The 17700-nt window shown below is 31.1% G+C and overlaps 1 protein-coding gene across 2 annotated transcripts; it reads right to left on the reverse strand.

Annotated features, from left to right (window-relative positions):
• Positions 1-2617: 2617 nt before the first annotated feature.
• Positions 2618-17498, reverse strand: LOC129989176 (uncharacterized). Of its 2 annotated transcripts, none has more exons than XM_056097543.1 (5): positions 17386-17498; positions 15313-15396; positions 9128-9262; positions 5875-5998; positions 2618-2915 (listed from the first exon to the last, which is right to left on the reverse strand). In XM_056097543.1, exons 1-5 carry the CDS (start codon positions 17414-17416, stop codon positions 2687-2689), a joined length of 603 nt encoding a protein of 200 aa, XP_055953518.1. In that variant the 5' UTR covers positions 17417-17498; the 3' UTR covers positions 2618-2686. The 2 variants fall into 2 exon arrangements, with proteins under 2 accessions (XP_055953518.1, XP_055953519.1); XM_056097544.1 differs by having other exon boundaries at positions 15309-15396.
• Between the last annotated feature and the right edge of the window lie 202 nt (positions 17499-17700).

The raw sequence follows: 17700 nt of genomic DNA on the forward strand, positions 1-17700 counted from the left end.
ATAATATTAAATACTGTCCCCTGTTAGTAATTATCTATAAATATTACTATTTATATTATTTATGTCTTACTAATTGTTTAAATTTCAAATGTTCAATAGAAACAGAAAATATTTTATTATTTTGAAATCTGGTCTTTAATGAAAGAAAGGATATATTTGTATGCATTCTAGTCTATTGAATACAGATATGTGAAATGTGATGAACTTGCATTTTTCAAGTTCGGAAAATCCCTTATAAAACCAGCTTTTTCTATTTTAATCGGATTTTTAATTCATAAAAGAAATAAGTAAACATTTCAAGGACTCCCGATAATATCCGATTCTAATAAAATAATCTCAACATCATTTTAAAATTCAGAAAATTAGCTTTAGATTGACAGCAATCTAGTTATATGTTATTTATTCCTCTAATTTCAACAATATTTTTTAATATAATTTGCAATTAGTCGCCTTCGACGGTCAAATGTTTAATATATTAATAGTATTAATTTAGACAAGTTAACAAGTGCATTTTACAAAAAGAGAGACTACTATATTAAATTATTATGTTAATTTCAAATAATTTATTTACTATATTAATTTCAAAGAATGAGAGAGGATATACGATATTTTAACAAAACTTTCAAGGAATTCAAATTAATCAACAAAGAAAATTTGCTCAGTAAAATTCCTTTATTATTAAGGTTAAAATCTAAGTCGCGATTTTTTTTTTTTTTTTGCAATATCTCTAAAATACGATTAAAAAGGAGTAAACTATTATTGATGACGCATCCATGGACTATCAATTTTCGTATGAACTGAAAATTGGTGAAATCTGTACCATGTTTGTAGATGCTGGATACTTTCGAGGGTTTTCTCCTTATGGAGAATGTACGATGAAATAGTGATTTTTTGGGGGGGTTTTCCATGAAAATTTCAAGGTAATAGAAAGCAAGCAGGTATTGTTGACATATCTAGAGGTCATTTATTGTTATTTGAAATATTAGTCGATATTGCCAATCAGTTGATTCATCGGTAATTTTAGTCGTATTTACCTGAAATTAGATCTCGTGCACATTACTTAATATCCATGAATCCCTCAAGAAACTATTTTTCAAGCATTTTCAAGATTTTTCTCAGATTACATTAATACCTTGATGACCGATGCTTTTTAAAAGAAATCCGCTCAGAGAATGAATATCAGAATTATTGCAGACAATAATTTCACACCATGACACTCAAAGGATTTCGGATAATTTGCTGGAATCGATTCAAATTCTTCTCAAAGCTGGAGCGTTGATGGATTTTAAATGACACAGATTTAATTAGGTTGAAATTTATAAATTTTGAAATTATTACTAAGTAATGAAGTTAAATTAGGCTTAGCTTCTGACATTAAAACGTGTTAACTTGAAGTTTTTTAACTCACCTTCCACTATTTTAATAGTTTTGAGACGAAAACAAATTATGTCACGTGTTTTTATATAGAATTTATTTTGTAAAATTTTTTATTGTTAAAATGATGCAGATATTCACTGAAAAAGATTAAACTAACATCGCGAAAACTACAAGAATTTGTTTTTGTTGAAATATATATTGCAACTAATTCTGATTAATATCATCTTGCTAATTATATTAGACTTAGTAGCACAAGCAAAAAATTAATGAAAAGCTAGAAATTATTTCTTAATAGTAATAGATTAATATAGGAAAATTCAAATATAGGGAAATCAAATCTGACTTTTTACACAAACTTACTAATTTTTGTTTGCTAATTATAAACAAGTTAATTTTTATTATTTAATAATAAATTAAACATTTGTTCCTTGGAGCCATCTATTTATATTCCACAGAAGATGTCGTATCTTCTAGTAGAGAGTAAAATAAAAGCAGGAAATAAGATCTTCTCCGCTTTAATTTATTTCTCCTATTAGCACAAATTCCCAAACAACATGGTTACCATATCTTCTCGACATTAGTCGGCATTCAAAACATCGAACAATATCGTGGGAATATCATACAATATCTTGTGTTAAAAGGTTCGTGCTTGCAAAATTTATGATTATAAAAATTTATTTGTGTATGCAAATTTTTTATCGTTCACTGATGTACAAAATGTTTGTTTCATACAGTCATTTTTTATAACAATATAATGTTTTAGAGTTTTCAGAACTTACTAACTTTATTTAAATTTGGAATTTTTAGAACTACTCAAATAAATTTAATAAAATTTCGTCTATTAACTGACAACATATTACAATGCGTTTGGATTAAAATTTACAAAAGAAAAATTAAAGAACTGTTTTTAAAAACGTTAGTACAGTAAATAAAAAAAAAATATTGTTTTAATTTTAACCATTTTGTACATTTTAATCTTAAATGTGTATATCTAATAAATGCTATATGTAACATCAAGGAATCCTGAAATCTTCTATCAGGTGGTGCCACCTGCATGGAGTCAAAATTTAATTATAATAATAGATCAGCAGATAATTGTGTTTTGAAAATATTAAAATACCAAAATTATTCGGTCTGAGAAGATAATGTGTCAAACACAAAAATGATCATACCAAAGAACATCGGAAATCAATATTTTTTTATTCAATAAATAATAAAATATCAGAATAATTTACTTTATGTTGACTTACATCCGACATCAAATACGATCAATAAGGATCTCGCGTTAGTTAAAAAATCTCTTTTCAACTCATTCACGAATTCGTTCGAAGAAATTCACAAGAATTGAAAAAGGACTGAAATTGCCTACGTTGTCATCATCTTCGTCAGTATCGTCTGCAGGTAAAATAATTTCGTCGCATATGCTTCGGCTCAAAGTGACCAGCCTATCAAAAATGTGGGAAAAGAAGCTCTTCACTCCCCTTCCACAATTATCAACCACAGATTCAATTATGCACTCTGTGTAAGTATCCAATTTCCTAGAAAAGAAATCATAAATTGTGTAAGAAATTACAAAAATAGTGTGGTCATGGGATATTTTTAATTTTGTAGAAATACTTGCCGATTTTCTTTTTCAGTAAATCTAAACAAAGGATTGCAAATAATAACTAAATTCATGATGGAAATCAGAAAACGGTTAAAGTTTTCATAAAATCAAAATGTGACAAAGAATGTTTAAAACTACTCCAATAAAGTAAAATAAGAAACATGAATTATTGTTTGTTTGGTTTTTAATGCAAAGTAAATACTTCTAGCTTCAATACATGTTACAGAGAATTAACCTTTTGCATTCGAAAAAGTAATTCAATGCATAATTATTCACTTAATTTCATGGATTTTTTTATTACCCCAAAAAATAAATACATACAGTTGTTTTAAATTGTATTTCCTGAAAAAAATGTACATTTTTTTTTTTTTTTACCATTCTGTAAGTATTTATAAAAATTAAAATTAAAAAAAATAAATAAATAAAATGTCAAAATGATGTTGCTTGAGTCTTGAATGAGTCACCGTCTTGAATGTTGCTTGAGAGAAGACATTAAGTGCAAAGAATTAATATTTATCTGAATGTCAATTCAAGTCATTTTTTGAAATTGCTCCCAAAATATCCAAACTTTTTGTAAGATCGAAAAAATATAACAATTAAATTTCTTATTTAAGTTTTGAAATAAGAAAAAGTTGCAGGGTGCTAAATAAGGTAAATTCAGCGTGTGATTCATAGATGTGATTTTTTGCCAGGGATGAATGATCCCTAAGTGGATTTTGAGCAATGAACACAAGCTGTTTTCTTCCTAATATCATGAATGCATACAACGCTTTCTGGGTATAAAATGCTTCAAAATATTTCACGGCTGTTCACCAAACATTGTTGACCAATCAGAATAAGTTCTTTGTGGATAATGTCTTTACTATCAACGAAAGTAATGAACCTTTTATTTTTTTGGCTGGAGCTATTTTTAGTTATGTTGAATTCGTTAATTCCTTTTAGAACTTCATCACTTTGTCTTGGGACAGTATTGAAAACACCATGTTTCATCAAACGTAATAGATGTTAGGTTTTCGGTTTCAATACGGTTTCAACATCGGTTTCAATATTTTTGGAAACTTTTCAGCTTCTAAAATGACATCTCTGCACTTTTACCTTAACTAGAAACCCCCGGGAGCATCTCGAAATGAGGATGAGATGCTTCCGGCATGGTTGTTCATTCTCGCCACCTCTGGAGGGTACATAAAAAGGTGGAGTTTGTCTCCTTCCATCGATGATGGGACGTGCTTCCTTAGTGAAGGGTTGTACCGTGGCCGATGATGGCCCTTAGGACTCAATCACAGTTCCCACCAGTGTTGCTGTTGCGGCTATCTGGTCATTCGGTATTTATTATATGTGTGCCTTCGGTCGGGTCGGATAGTCAGTGACTTTACCTTAACTAGAACATCAGTATGTTTACCCCCCTCTGTCTACAAAACATTTGTGCCACAGATAAACATCTGATCTACTTGAATAAAACTCACCATAAACTTGCTTCTTCGGTATGATTCCAAGATACTTTAAATAAACTTTGTATCAAATTTAATAACAGCCCTTTGTATTAATTAAATAATAATTTGCATTTGAATAATTCAACATAAAAATGTCATCATTTTCTAATGAATGGCCATATCTCTTCAGATTGCTTAGATTTGCTTAGATTACAAATGCTTAGATTTTTTTCATATTGTATCAGCATAAATAGAGTTCAGAAATATTCCCTCTATTTTTTTTATTAATATTCTTGCAAATGTCTTAAATTAATTATTCTCCAATTAAATTCTTACACGCAAGGCCTGTCAGTGAATGCAAATGTTGAGTGGAAGGGAGAGGTATGTTAGGTCTTATGATATAGCTTAATAAAGAATTCACTAAGGTAGGGAGTAGTGAATTTTACATAGAATCAACGTGAATGAACGACTTTCACGGAAAAGTGAATAAAACGAAATGCGTGAAGTCATCATGAACAAACGACTTCAGTGGATTACTGAATAAAATGGAATGCATTGAGTCATCGTGAATGGCCTACTTCAATGTATTATTGAATAAAATGGCATGGCGTGGAGTCATCGTAAATGCCTATTTCAATGAGTTAGTGAATAAGATGGCAAGGTATGGAGTCATCGTGAATGGCCGATTTCAATGAATTATTGAATAAAAAGAAATGCGTGGTGACATCATGAATGGCCGACTTCAATGAATTAGTGATTAAATTGGAAAGTGTGTGTGGAATCATCGTGAATGAATGACTTCAGTGGATTACTGAATAAAATGGAATGCATTGAGTCATCGTGAATGGTCTACTTCAATGTATTATTGAATAAAATGGCATAGCGTGGAGTCATCGTAAATGCCTATTTCAATGAGTTAGTGAATAAGATGGCAAGGTATGGAGTCATCGTAAATGGCCGATTTCAATAAATTATTGAATAAAAAAACGAAATGCGTGGTGGCATCATGAATGGCCGATTTCAATGAATTAGTGAATAAAATGGAAAGTGTGTGTGGAGTCATCGTGAATGAATGACTTCAATGGAATAGTGAATAAAATGGAATGTGTGGAGTCATCGTGAATGAATGACTTCAATGGAATAGTGAATAAAATGGAATGTGTGGAGTCATCGTGAATGAACGACTTCAATGGAATAGGGGATAAAAAGGAATAGCACGGAGTCATCGTGAAAGATCAACTTTAAATAAATGAGTAGAGAAAATGGAATGAGACGGTGATGTGTGATCTCAGGCATGTCCGACTTAAGACTTGCAACAGAGTATTCTAGAAATATGATTTATGTAAAATACAGCAATCGTTTTCCTCATTCTAAATGATTTAATAATGACTAATAATATTTTTTAACTCCTCTGACAACGGAAAATACAATAATTAATTACAAAATGTTTTATTTGCTTACCTGCATAATAATTTATTCGTCTGTATAAAATTCATAGAATTGTCAAGTATTATATTCTCAATAATGCTTTTGCATTTCTTATCGTTGATGGATAAGTTGAAGCATTTCTGATTCTGATTAAACACTAAAAACAAAGGATTTCATGATTATTCGGAAGCTATCACATATAGGAAATATTTATAAATACTTTTTATTTCTATTTTGCAAGGTTTAAAAAAAAACAGATATATCAAACCAGCAATGATGCCATTAATAGATAAAATTATTCTAATACGATAGAAAGATTTTTTTACCTTGAATATTATCAAATACATATAAAAGTGAGAAAATAAAAATAAAAAGAAAGATGGGTTGATGATGTGTGCTTGCTGCTTTAAAATGTCATTTCTGTCGGGTAAAAGATGCATATCAAGAAGCATATGCTGCATACTGATGATATGTTCTACATTAGTATTCATGTTACAATTAAAAAAAACTCATTAAAATCACAAGAATACCTAAATTCATTTTTTCCCCTTTTAGCTTGTTCACTTTTACCTGTATTTCGACGATATATCCAATGGATTTATTCCATTGAATTTCACGGATTAACAGTAACATTAATGCTGTTAACAGATAAAATCATTCTAATACTTTAGAAAGCATTTTTCCGTAAATGATATTGTCGGTTTACAAATAAAAGTGAGTAAATCAAAATAAAAAGAAGAATGGGTTAATGTGTTTTTGTGTCGAAAAAAAAAAGACTATATATCAAGCAGCGCATGTTTGTATACTGGTTATATGGGCTACAATATTATTGCTGTTACAAATATAATCCTTTAAAACCATAAGAATACATTAAATATTTTTTTTTCTTTTGGCTTGATCACTTTTAACTCTGTGTCGATGATATATTCAATATATTTATCCCGGCCCAGTTTAGTTCAGTTATATTAACGCCCGTTTTTTAAAGCAATACTAAGGTTATTTTGGGGCGGACCTTGCAATTTTGAAGCGCCGTCAGATGACGAGGACAACACCTGAGCTGGCACCCATCTCCAAACTTCCACACCACACCAGCAGTAGAAGGTTTAACCCTAACGGAATTAATATGCACTAGACCCGCTTAGACAACGGTTCTCTGGTGGAATAATGTCTCGAGCCCGAAACCCTTCGGTTCCGAAACCGAGGATTTGCCACCAGACCACAACTCATTTATCTTATCTATATATATAGAGAATAACGCACTAGGCACAGAAATTGATCTTATTGCCGAATGGCAACGTCAAACAAAAACAATTCTCCTTATAATCGTTTCAGTTCAAATTGTTTCGTCGGTCGAACTTTTTATATGTCAATGTTTATCTAATGGAGCTGCAAAATATATTTAGAAATGCTCGAAAAATAGCTCGCCGTTTGACTTAAATATCCATTCAATCAGTAGAAAGAAAATCAAAAAGAAGTCTGAATGATAGAAATAGGAGTCAAGCGGAAAATTTAATCGACCTCGAAAGTAGGCATAACCGATTTAGATTTTTTTTATGCGTATGATTTTAAACAAACAATATTTATTTTTGAATTTGTTTTATCACGTAATGTAGTATATAATGTACACATGAAAAATATTAATTTTCAAAATTTCTGGCTATACATAACAAGATGGCTAGCATTATAGCAATAAGTTGAATAGGAACTATTACAATAAAAGATGTACAGCATTTAAACAGAACTCATATGAAATAAGTAATAATAAAAGAATAGAAATATCTTTATCTGTATATAATTTTTTAAACATTGATGGTATTTATTCAGAAACACATCTGGTCGTCAAAGTCAGCAATTAGCTGACTTCATTTAATGGATTTTCAGAATAAGGATCAACACAAAAAATAGATTCATTATCCTATGAAGTTAACTCGAAAAAAAATTGTATTATTTTCGTTACAAACATATATTTTACGGTACAAAGAATGTTACTCATTATTTATCATTAACTGATAAGTAACAAAATTTCTACTTCGTATATTGTTCTCTTGTTCGCTATATAATACAGCATTCAAATTTAATTGTACTTATCCGAGGTATGTAGCTCAGGTTTTTTTTAAAATCAAAAACATTTATATATTTAAAATAATTACGAAAATAAAAGAACCAGTACTTAGGCTCCAAACACTTTAACTGGTTTATTTTTAATTTATATAAAACTTTATGACCTCTATATACATTATCAATGGTTGCTTGGCCTTCAACTCTCATTTTCAAAAAAAATATCAAAAACACTATTCCACTGCATATTCTCTGTTTAGAAAAACTCGGACAGAATCCCCTTACCACAAACACTGCACCAGTTTCACAAAATGCTTGTTTTTTTTATGGAAATTTATGTACTTTAGATACTTATCGACAGTTGCTTGCTCTACACCGCCCCCCCCCCTCATTGCAAAATAAGATATCGCTGCCAGTCACCCACCTCAATAATTTCACCGATTTCCCTAATAATTTTCGCCATTTTGCAAACACAACTAACCAATCGAGATATTCTATATTTATTTGGAGAAGGGTAATTTAAAATAATATAAGCTTTATGTGGTGTTGGTAAAAAATTAATGTTGTTAGACATAGCTAAAACAATAATAATAAATATTGGACAAGCAGGGTTTTTTTTCCCAGAGGAAGCTAGTTATTTCATTATTTTCCAATATTTAGTCTCACAGTAAGAAAGGTGATATATAGTCAATATAACGGATACTGAATGGATGGCCTGTCATTGACTCTCAAAATTTATCACAAACTTGTGTGGGAAAAACGTATTTCATATTAAATACAAAAATTATTGTGATATTAGGATCCGAGATCCAAAGATTCTTCTAGAAAATTCTATGCCCTGCTTAAGGAAATATACTAGAGTGAGGATGCTATTGTTCATGTACGCTTCGGCCATGTTTGTTCTTCATGTTTTCTTGTGGAACAAGATATAGTTTTCTATTGTCCAGCTTTTCAGGGTTGCTTCATTGAATAATCACCGAAAGATTTTCCATTGCCTTTATAGCATAATACTAACTTCCATTACTTCAATAATTCGTCATCTCTTCATTAGATGGAAGCTCAGATCAAGGGAAATGAATGAGCTTACCACCAGAGCTGAAACCTATAAATTTGGCAGAATTTATATCTCTCGTGCCTTTAGAAATGGAAGTAAATAGGAAACTACATCAATGTTATATCAAATTAAATAATTATCTTGGATAAATATTAAGTTTTCATGGTTTCTTACATCTGGTCATCGCTTTTCCTTCGGTACATGTGTTTTCCATAAGCTTCATCACCTTTTTAGCATCTTCGGTAAATCCCATTTTGCATTCTATAGCCTTATTAAGAATGCAGCCAAATTGCTTTCGCCCTGCTGAACCTAAAAAAATAAAAATGTAAAGCATTTCGACATCCATATCTTTTATATGGTTCTTCAGTTGAATTCTGTGTAAAATATAATAAAAATTTGTTATTAAAAATTTGAAAAATAGGCATTAATTAGGATTTTTTTTTTCATATTCATCTCTTATCGTCAGTGTAATATTAGCCATGAAAGGAATAGCAATTTTCTAAACCCCATTCGATAGCTTTGTTAAGAATGCAGTTAAAATGTTTTCCCAGTCTTTACTTGAAAATATAAAAAAAGACCATGAGTGTACTTTAATACCATTTTGATTACTGCAATGTTTATGCGGTTCTTCTATAGAACAGTAAAAATAATGAATTGTTATAAAAAAATATGAAAAATAAGCCGTTATAGAGACTTTTATTTTAATCTCTTATCTCTAAATATAGTATAAGTTCTGAAGAATATTAGTTCACTCATTCCTTTATTATCCAAAAAAAAAATTATCATAGCTGTTTCAAAAAGATATTAAATCTCTAAGAGTATGTAGTTCATTATATATGTAAAGTAGTCCCGATAAATAAAAGATATTTCAAAAAAGGAGTGTTTTAATATACAGGGTGTTCATTAATTATTGTCGGGGTTTTCGTACCTCATAACTTTCGAATAAAAAATATTACGCAAAAACCGATTACGTATTCGTAAATTACAACGCAAAGAATTTTATTAATGTTTAATGTTTATAAAATGTTTTTAAAAAAGTGTAAAGCTTGCACAATTTGCACTTTGTAGGCATTCAGCTGAAGGCTATTATGTATTCGTAAATTACAACTCAAAGAATTTTACGTGGCAACAATGTGATCTTAGCACATTTGCAGTCTGGGTAATTAGCCACGAAGGGCAGCCATGTGCAAATTCATTAATCTATTTAATATCATTATTTAAATTCTTTGAGTTGTAATTTACGAATACGTAATCGTCTTCAGCTGAATGCCTACAAAGTGCAAATTGTGCAAGCTTTACACTTTAATATCATTAATAAAATTCTTTGAGTTGTAATTTACGAATACGTAATCAGTTTTTGCGTAATATTTTTTATTCGAAAGTTATCAGGTACGGAAACCCCGACAATAATTAATGAACACCCTGTATATCACATACAAATTCTTTGTATTATAAGTTATTCAACAGTTACATTTTAGCATCATCTCTAGATTTTGCATTAAAACTATGTCGACAACAAGAAATTTTTTAATCACGAAATGAGATTTAGTTAACTTTTGATTATACAAGCAGAGCGCCACCTAATGAAAGGTTTGATAAAGAAGTTTTAATTCCAAAATATCTATAATGACTGTGTTTTTTTCTCTCTATTTATGACTGACCACACTTATAATCATAAAAAAAATTATAAATTTCAAAATAAAACGAATATTTAATAGTATTTTACTTTGCAATGCATATAAAATAATGAATACTATCCATTCTTCGCATTACATGCATTAAGTATTTGGTACCTAGATATAATTTTTATTTTTTATGTAAAACTTTTATTATCCGTTTGAATGAAAATGCTAGAAAAAAATTACAGGAAATTCGATCTTTAATGCGAAACCTTGAATCTCATTTTACCCTTGAATCGCATATTTTTATTTTGTTTTCAAAATGCTCTCTTAAATTAGTATATACAGAAAACACTCTAATCAGGGACCAGCAGTTAATTTTTAAACTATTCAAAACAAGTATATAATTTTAGCTGGAAAATGTTTTAAATGACATCAAGAATTATACTTTGTGATATTTCAGGCAATAAATAAGCTGCTGCAAAAAAAAATTTCATATAGACTCGCGTTCCTTTTAGTCCAAATATTTTTGTTACAATGACATTTTAAGCAAAAAAAAGTTCCACTCCTCTTCTATCGAAACTGAACGAAATATGAAACTTCAGTTTCATTTATTTTGATCAGTTGTCGGTTTCTTGAACCGGACTCATTTAAATAGATGATGTTCTGTGCAGTAGTTTTTATAAATTTTCTAAAAGAAGATATTCAAAATTTCATAACTCGGTTAGTTTTGTTCACAAAAAAATTGGAACTTTACTAAATTGTAGAATGCCAGGACTATCTTACTAAATATCATTAAAACGATATAAGAATAAAAATTTAGATTCCGTAAGATATTTTGAAGGATTCAATTATTCACTGTAAAACCACAAAATATGATTCTTTGAATCGTTTAAAACATTTTTCAAATTGAACTATATGATATCTGGCAGTCCACAAGTTAGCTGTTGGGCAATAATAAGAGAAGACACACTGTACAGCAGTTATAATGTACACACAAACTAAATTATGTTTAATATACCAAAGCTCTCTTGAGTATAAATCCAGTAATTAAAAATATACAAAATATCGTTTTGAAAATGTATTCAAAAATATTTTTTAAATTAAGAAAAAAATCAGTAAATAAAATTTGTAGAAAATTAATTAAAATAAAATTGAATTATTCAAATATAATTTATATGACTCAATAAAAAAATTTTAAAGTATTGTAAAAATGGACTTTGTGCAATAGTATGCATTGAATTCATTTACAAAAAAAAAATTATTAATTGCGACATTTTTATTAATTTTTAATTAAAAAACAAAATAAAGTTTTGAAAAACTCTTTTATGATAAGCATTTGCTAACCAAAAGTAACTCTGTGCCATATTTAGTAGCTCTAGTTGCGATTTTCTACTAAATAGAAAATTTTGAATGATTTTTTTTTCATTACATAGTTTTAGTATTATTTTTAAGCATGTTTTCATTGTTTCAGTTGTTGTAGATGCACTTATCTACGATATTAAATACATATTTATGAGTGTTCTGATTGATATATACTGTTACAAACTTGTAATTTGCTTCCCATCACGGCTAGTATCACCGTAAGAAAGACCGTTGTAAGATCTGAGCTGAGCGGCTGCCACGTCAATGACCTGAGAGATTGGCGACCATTTGGCGACTTGGCTGTGAATTTGGCGAGTTTGGCGACTAAATGGATACTACTGGAAAGTTCGAGAACTTTCACGATCCATTCACTAAGACCCGAGATACAGCCAGGTACGCCCTGATTGGTCTGAAGACTCTAGCCCCGCCTCCCGGAACTATAAAAGACGGGCACTCAGAAGCTACGAAGAAGTCGTGTGGATCGTAAAAAGAGGCGGTGTGTGGTGAGAGTCGGAGTCGCCGACACGTAGAGGTCTTGGAGGATTAGACAGCAAGAAAGCTGCTGAACTATAGCAATTAAATGTGCTGCGCTATTACAATTGATTAGCGGTATATGTTGTAGAAGAAAAATTTTGTAACATTTGGTGTCAGAAGTGGGGTTATTTGGACTTTCCTGTGTATGCCTTGAAACAGAGAAATAGATGAAAAGTTTGCAGAGCTATTTGCCATGATGGCAGAGATAAAGAAAGGACAAGAGGAATTGAAAGCCGGATATGAGAAAATGAAGAATGAATTCAAGATAGAAATTTTAGAAGATAAAAGTAACAAAACCGAAGACGTCCATGATATCACAGAAGAAATAAAGAATGGATTAAAGAAAGACATTTTGGAAGATGAAGGAAACAGCGAGAGCCAGGTGGAAAAAGAGAAGACTGGGGATCGAGTGGAGACCGGTGTCACTGAAGAGAAATTTCACCATCCGGAGGATGAACCAAAGTTCAATGAGGAGATGCACGAACAGGGATACTGTCAAATACCTGCAGAGCTGAAACAGGCTTCTCCGAACGAGTCCCCTGAAGTGGAATCGAGGGTGCAGACACTTGGGGATGGAGATGAACTCTGTTTGGACGGGTCTGTTGGTGGAGACCCGTGCTCGATGCCTATGAATGCAGGTGTTAAAGAGACCCTGTTTGGACTGGATTCATCCCGAAGGTCGATGGGACAACCTCTCAGCAAGCCTCTCAGTGTCTCCTTGCATTATGATACGCAAGAAGACTACGTGGTTGGAATCGCTGATTCCTGTAGTCTCGGCCTCGACTTCCCTCGAGAATCCGGCCTTGCTGTGGATTTTTATAGGAGTGTGATACAAGTAGGAGCCGAGGAATTTTCTGTGTATCCGGAAAACTTATGTCGTCGCAGAGAAGCCCTTCCCTCAGGAGCAGATGCGCTGTTTGGAAGATCCTGTGTTGAGAGCTGTGGAATTCTCGAGTGTCGAGAATGAACTGGGAATAAGTGGAAATATTCCCTTGGAAGATCTGGCGATTAGCGGAAATATTGCCGTAGAAGATCTGGTGACAAAGGAGAATCCCTTGCTATCAGGCAGACACCGGAGGGCACCTTCGGACCATCCTGATATTCGCATGGCTCGATGGAGGAAATTCAAAGTGACCAAATTACCACGCAGGCTAAAATTTGTTTCGGAGAGTCCTGTGATGATACAAAAAGTGGCTCCATGGGACACCTTGCATTTTAAGGAGCGGAGTCAAGTCTGGGTGTGTACAATCCGAAACGTCGCAGAGGTCCGAGTCAAAAGCATTGAGAAGGTTCGGATGGATCGTTAGTCGCCGCCAAATTAGCGAATGATGTCATCTTCAAAAGTGCGGAAGTCGCCAAATGCATCAACATCATCACATCATTCGGAAGCCTACGCCAGCTGCTGGATTGAAGTGAGACTGCCGGGACGTCAGTCTTTGAAGAGGGGAGCAATGTTACAAACTTGTAATTTGCTTCCCATCACGGCTAGTATCACCGTAAGAAAGACCGTTGTAAGATCTGAGCTGAGCGGCTGCCACGTCAATGACCTGAGAGATTGGCGACCATTTGGCGACTTGGCGGTGAATTTGGCGAGTTTGGCGACTAAATGGATACTACTGGAAAGTTCGAGAACTTTCACGATCCATTCACTAAGACCCGAGATACAGCCAGGTACGCCCTGATTGGTCTGAAGACTCTAGCCCCGCCTCCCGGAACTATAAAAGACGGGCACTCAGAAGCTACGAAGAAGTCGTGTGGATCGTAAAAAGAGGCGGTGTGTGGTGAGAGTCGGAGTCGCCGACAGGTAGAGGTCTTGGAGGATTAGACAGCAAGAAAGCTGCTGAACTATAGCAATTAAATGTGCTGCGCTATTACAATTGATTAGCGGTATATGTTGTAGAAGAAAAATTTTGTAACAATACTTAAAAGCAAATTTTAAAGCTAATATAAGTACATACGAACACACTCTAATATTTTCATATCACGATATGTCAGACTAGAACCTAGAAACTCCTTTAATTTTATAGGCTTCCTTTTTATTTGCATGCCTGATTAAAAAGCGCATATTTCTCTAAAAAACAGGTCGTTGACCTTTAAGCTACCCTATTTGACTGATAGTTACTTCTGTAGTTGATAAATCCCATGCAAGGGCTTTTCTAAATTCTAATTAGATTTCTAATAAAAAAAATTAATTGAAATTTCTCTATTTTCCTTCAATATCTTGGGAACTTTATAAGCACAAAAATTATTTTTATATCATTTTTTTTTTCGGCTACACCATTTCACCACCAATTCATTGCCTTTACAGTTATTTCAGTTTTATTTCCCATAAAGTAATTTCTCTAATTTTAACAAATTTTTAAATGTATTTTATCTCAATACTTTCCATTTTTTTTCTCCAGATTTTTCCGTCAAGCATGCTGTCATTTACAGACTGCATGACAATCTGAAATATAAGCATGTTTAAAACATGAATTGATCTTAACAGTTGAAACGGAATACAGGTATTAGTCAAGTAGGACACGTAATCATGAAATATGTTAAAGACTAATATGTAGCAAATAATAAAAAGAAAAGTTTTAAAACAAGCTTTTAATTTCGTTTTTTACAAGTGGACAATAAACATTTTATCAAAAATATAAACTTTAAAACTAAATTAAAAATCCATGTAACACTGAAAATAAAAATATGAAGCAATTAAGAGACAAAAATATCATAAGAAGGAATATTTTAAATGATTTTATAAATTTGTGTTTAATGTGCTTTTATGATTTTAAAATGTTTTATTTATTAATAATTTTTACTTAAATATAGCATTTAATTTTTTTTAAACTTACTCACACATTGTACTATTTTCAGATGACCCCTTGCAGCCAAAGACTGATCTGAAACATTCATTATCACAGTATACAGATCCAATCAAAGCTGAAAAAAAAACATTAATCATAACCGAAACTTTTTCAATTAAAAGATATTTATAAACATATTTTATAGCAACAGTTTCAATGTTGTAAATGAAACCTATGTCTTTTTATTCCTTGTTATTATTAATATTACATCCTTGTTTTTTCTTCAGCTGCTGATGAACAAGCTATGAACATTCAATTTATTTTTTTATATTGAATAAACCTCATCTTAATACATATTTTTAATAAAATTTACGAATACTGCGGCGATTGTAACTAATGTTTAAATTTAGAACTATGAAACTATGAACATTCTTTAAAGTTCATTCATTTTTAATTTATTTATATTATTGCTCTTTTTTTTATTGAATGAACCTCTGATATACTATAGATATACAAAATATATTATACGATATACCTCCATAAGATCAAAACTGAAGGATTTTTTTTTTCTGATTTGGTGTTTTTAACGAACGTGCCTCGATTCGACAAGCATGTTTATAGGATTAACTGAATTTTAATGACTTCGAGTTTCAAATTAAACTTCAAATTTTAAATGAAATTATACAATGTATAGATAAAAAAATTTAGACAGAAATCTAAAATTTTTGAATCAACCAGGCGCTAAATGTAGTTCCGGTGTTATTTCTGAGCTATCGTACTTACAGACAGGAAGACTGGCAAATATTTTTTAAAAAATGAACCTTAGTCAGGATTTCTGGTGTAGAGAACTATCAAAATCTCTAAGTCAGATTTTTTTGTCAATTATAATACTTTCTCAATGTGTATTTCTTTCATAAGAAAGTTTAAATTCCTGATCATTTAAGTTCTGTAAGATGGCATTCGAGGATGCAAAGTGCACAGGAAATAAAATGAAATCAGTATTAAGAATGAAAGATGCATTGAATCAATATATAGGACGCGTAATAAATTCATTACGGCTCCAAAAATTCATTAAAAAGAAACAAATCAGCTAAAAAAATTAAAAGCTACATGCACAAAAACAGAAGAAAATTAATTTTTCCTTTAACAAAAAATTGTAATAAAAATTGGCTGATTAAAGGCACTAAAGCGAAACTCAAAGCAAGCTTTTATTAAAATATGTACCTAAATCACACATTCGATGCTAACAGCATGCTTTCATAATCATATCATATTGTTGATTAATCTAACTTGAATGGTATTATCTATAGTAACTTCCATGCAAGATAGTGTACAACATAAATTTTGGACTCAGATCTAGACTTCTAGTGATAAAACTGAACCCAAAATATTCTTTTATTTAAATCATGATGTTTATGTTCAGAATGAATAATGCTATACACATTATTCCTCATAAAAAATCTAATCTATTCCTCATAAAAAAATCTCAGATCTAGACTTCTAGTGATAAAACTGAACCCAAAATATTCTTTTATTTAAATCATGATGTTTATGTTCAGCATGAATGATGCTATTCACATTATTCCTCATAAAAAATCTAATCTATTCCTCATAAAAAAATCTCAGATCTAGACTTCTAGTGATAAAACTGAACCCAAAATATTCTTTTATTTAAATCATGATGTTTATGTTCAGCATGAATGATGCTATTCACATTATTCCTCATAAAAAATGATGTTCCGGCAAAATTTCAACGAATCAGTGCTTTAGTAATAAAACCGTACTCCATTATTAGTTTATCTTGTTCCGTGAATCCATGAATTTTCATTTATTATGCACACGGATAAACAAACAGAAATATTTCCCACTGGCGGATTTCCTACAGAATTTGGCTAAGATATATAATTCTTTTGTAACTACTGCTTTCAAATATCACCTATCTATCGAATTGAGTTTCCATGCTCTCAATTTGATAGATAAACATCATTCTAAAAATGTTTCTTTTGTGTTCAAAGAGACCTAAGAAAGATGACTCAAAATATTAAAATCAAATTTTCTAGTGACCATGATAATTGTTTCTAGAATTTGTTTACGAGAAAATACGAAAACGAAATTCAGTACATACCTCCAAATGCAAACAGAGCGAAAAAATTCATTTTTCTTAACTAGAGCACCACATAGAATGACATGAGTCAAATACTGAAAACAAAAACCGAGTTCAATTAGTTCTAAATATATCTTCTTTTACACAGATAAAAAAAATTATTTTTTCTTCATGCTTATGCTTAAAAATTTCTTTAAAACTCTTGCCTTATCAGTTTATCAGTAACAGACTTCAGCCACCTGTTTTCATACCATGTGATCATCTCGTATCCATTTCAATTTCAAACTAGAAATTGTTCGATATCTCAGTTTTTCTTTTGTAATGTGATGCTAATGT

This window comes from Argiope bruennichi, chromosome 10 (assembly GCF_947563725.1).
Source record: "Argiope bruennichi chromosome 10, qqArgBrue1.1, whole genome shotgun sequence".
In the NCBI taxonomy this organism is placed as follows: domain Eukaryota; kingdom Metazoa; phylum Arthropoda; class Arachnida; order Araneae; family Araneidae; genus Argiope; species Argiope bruennichi.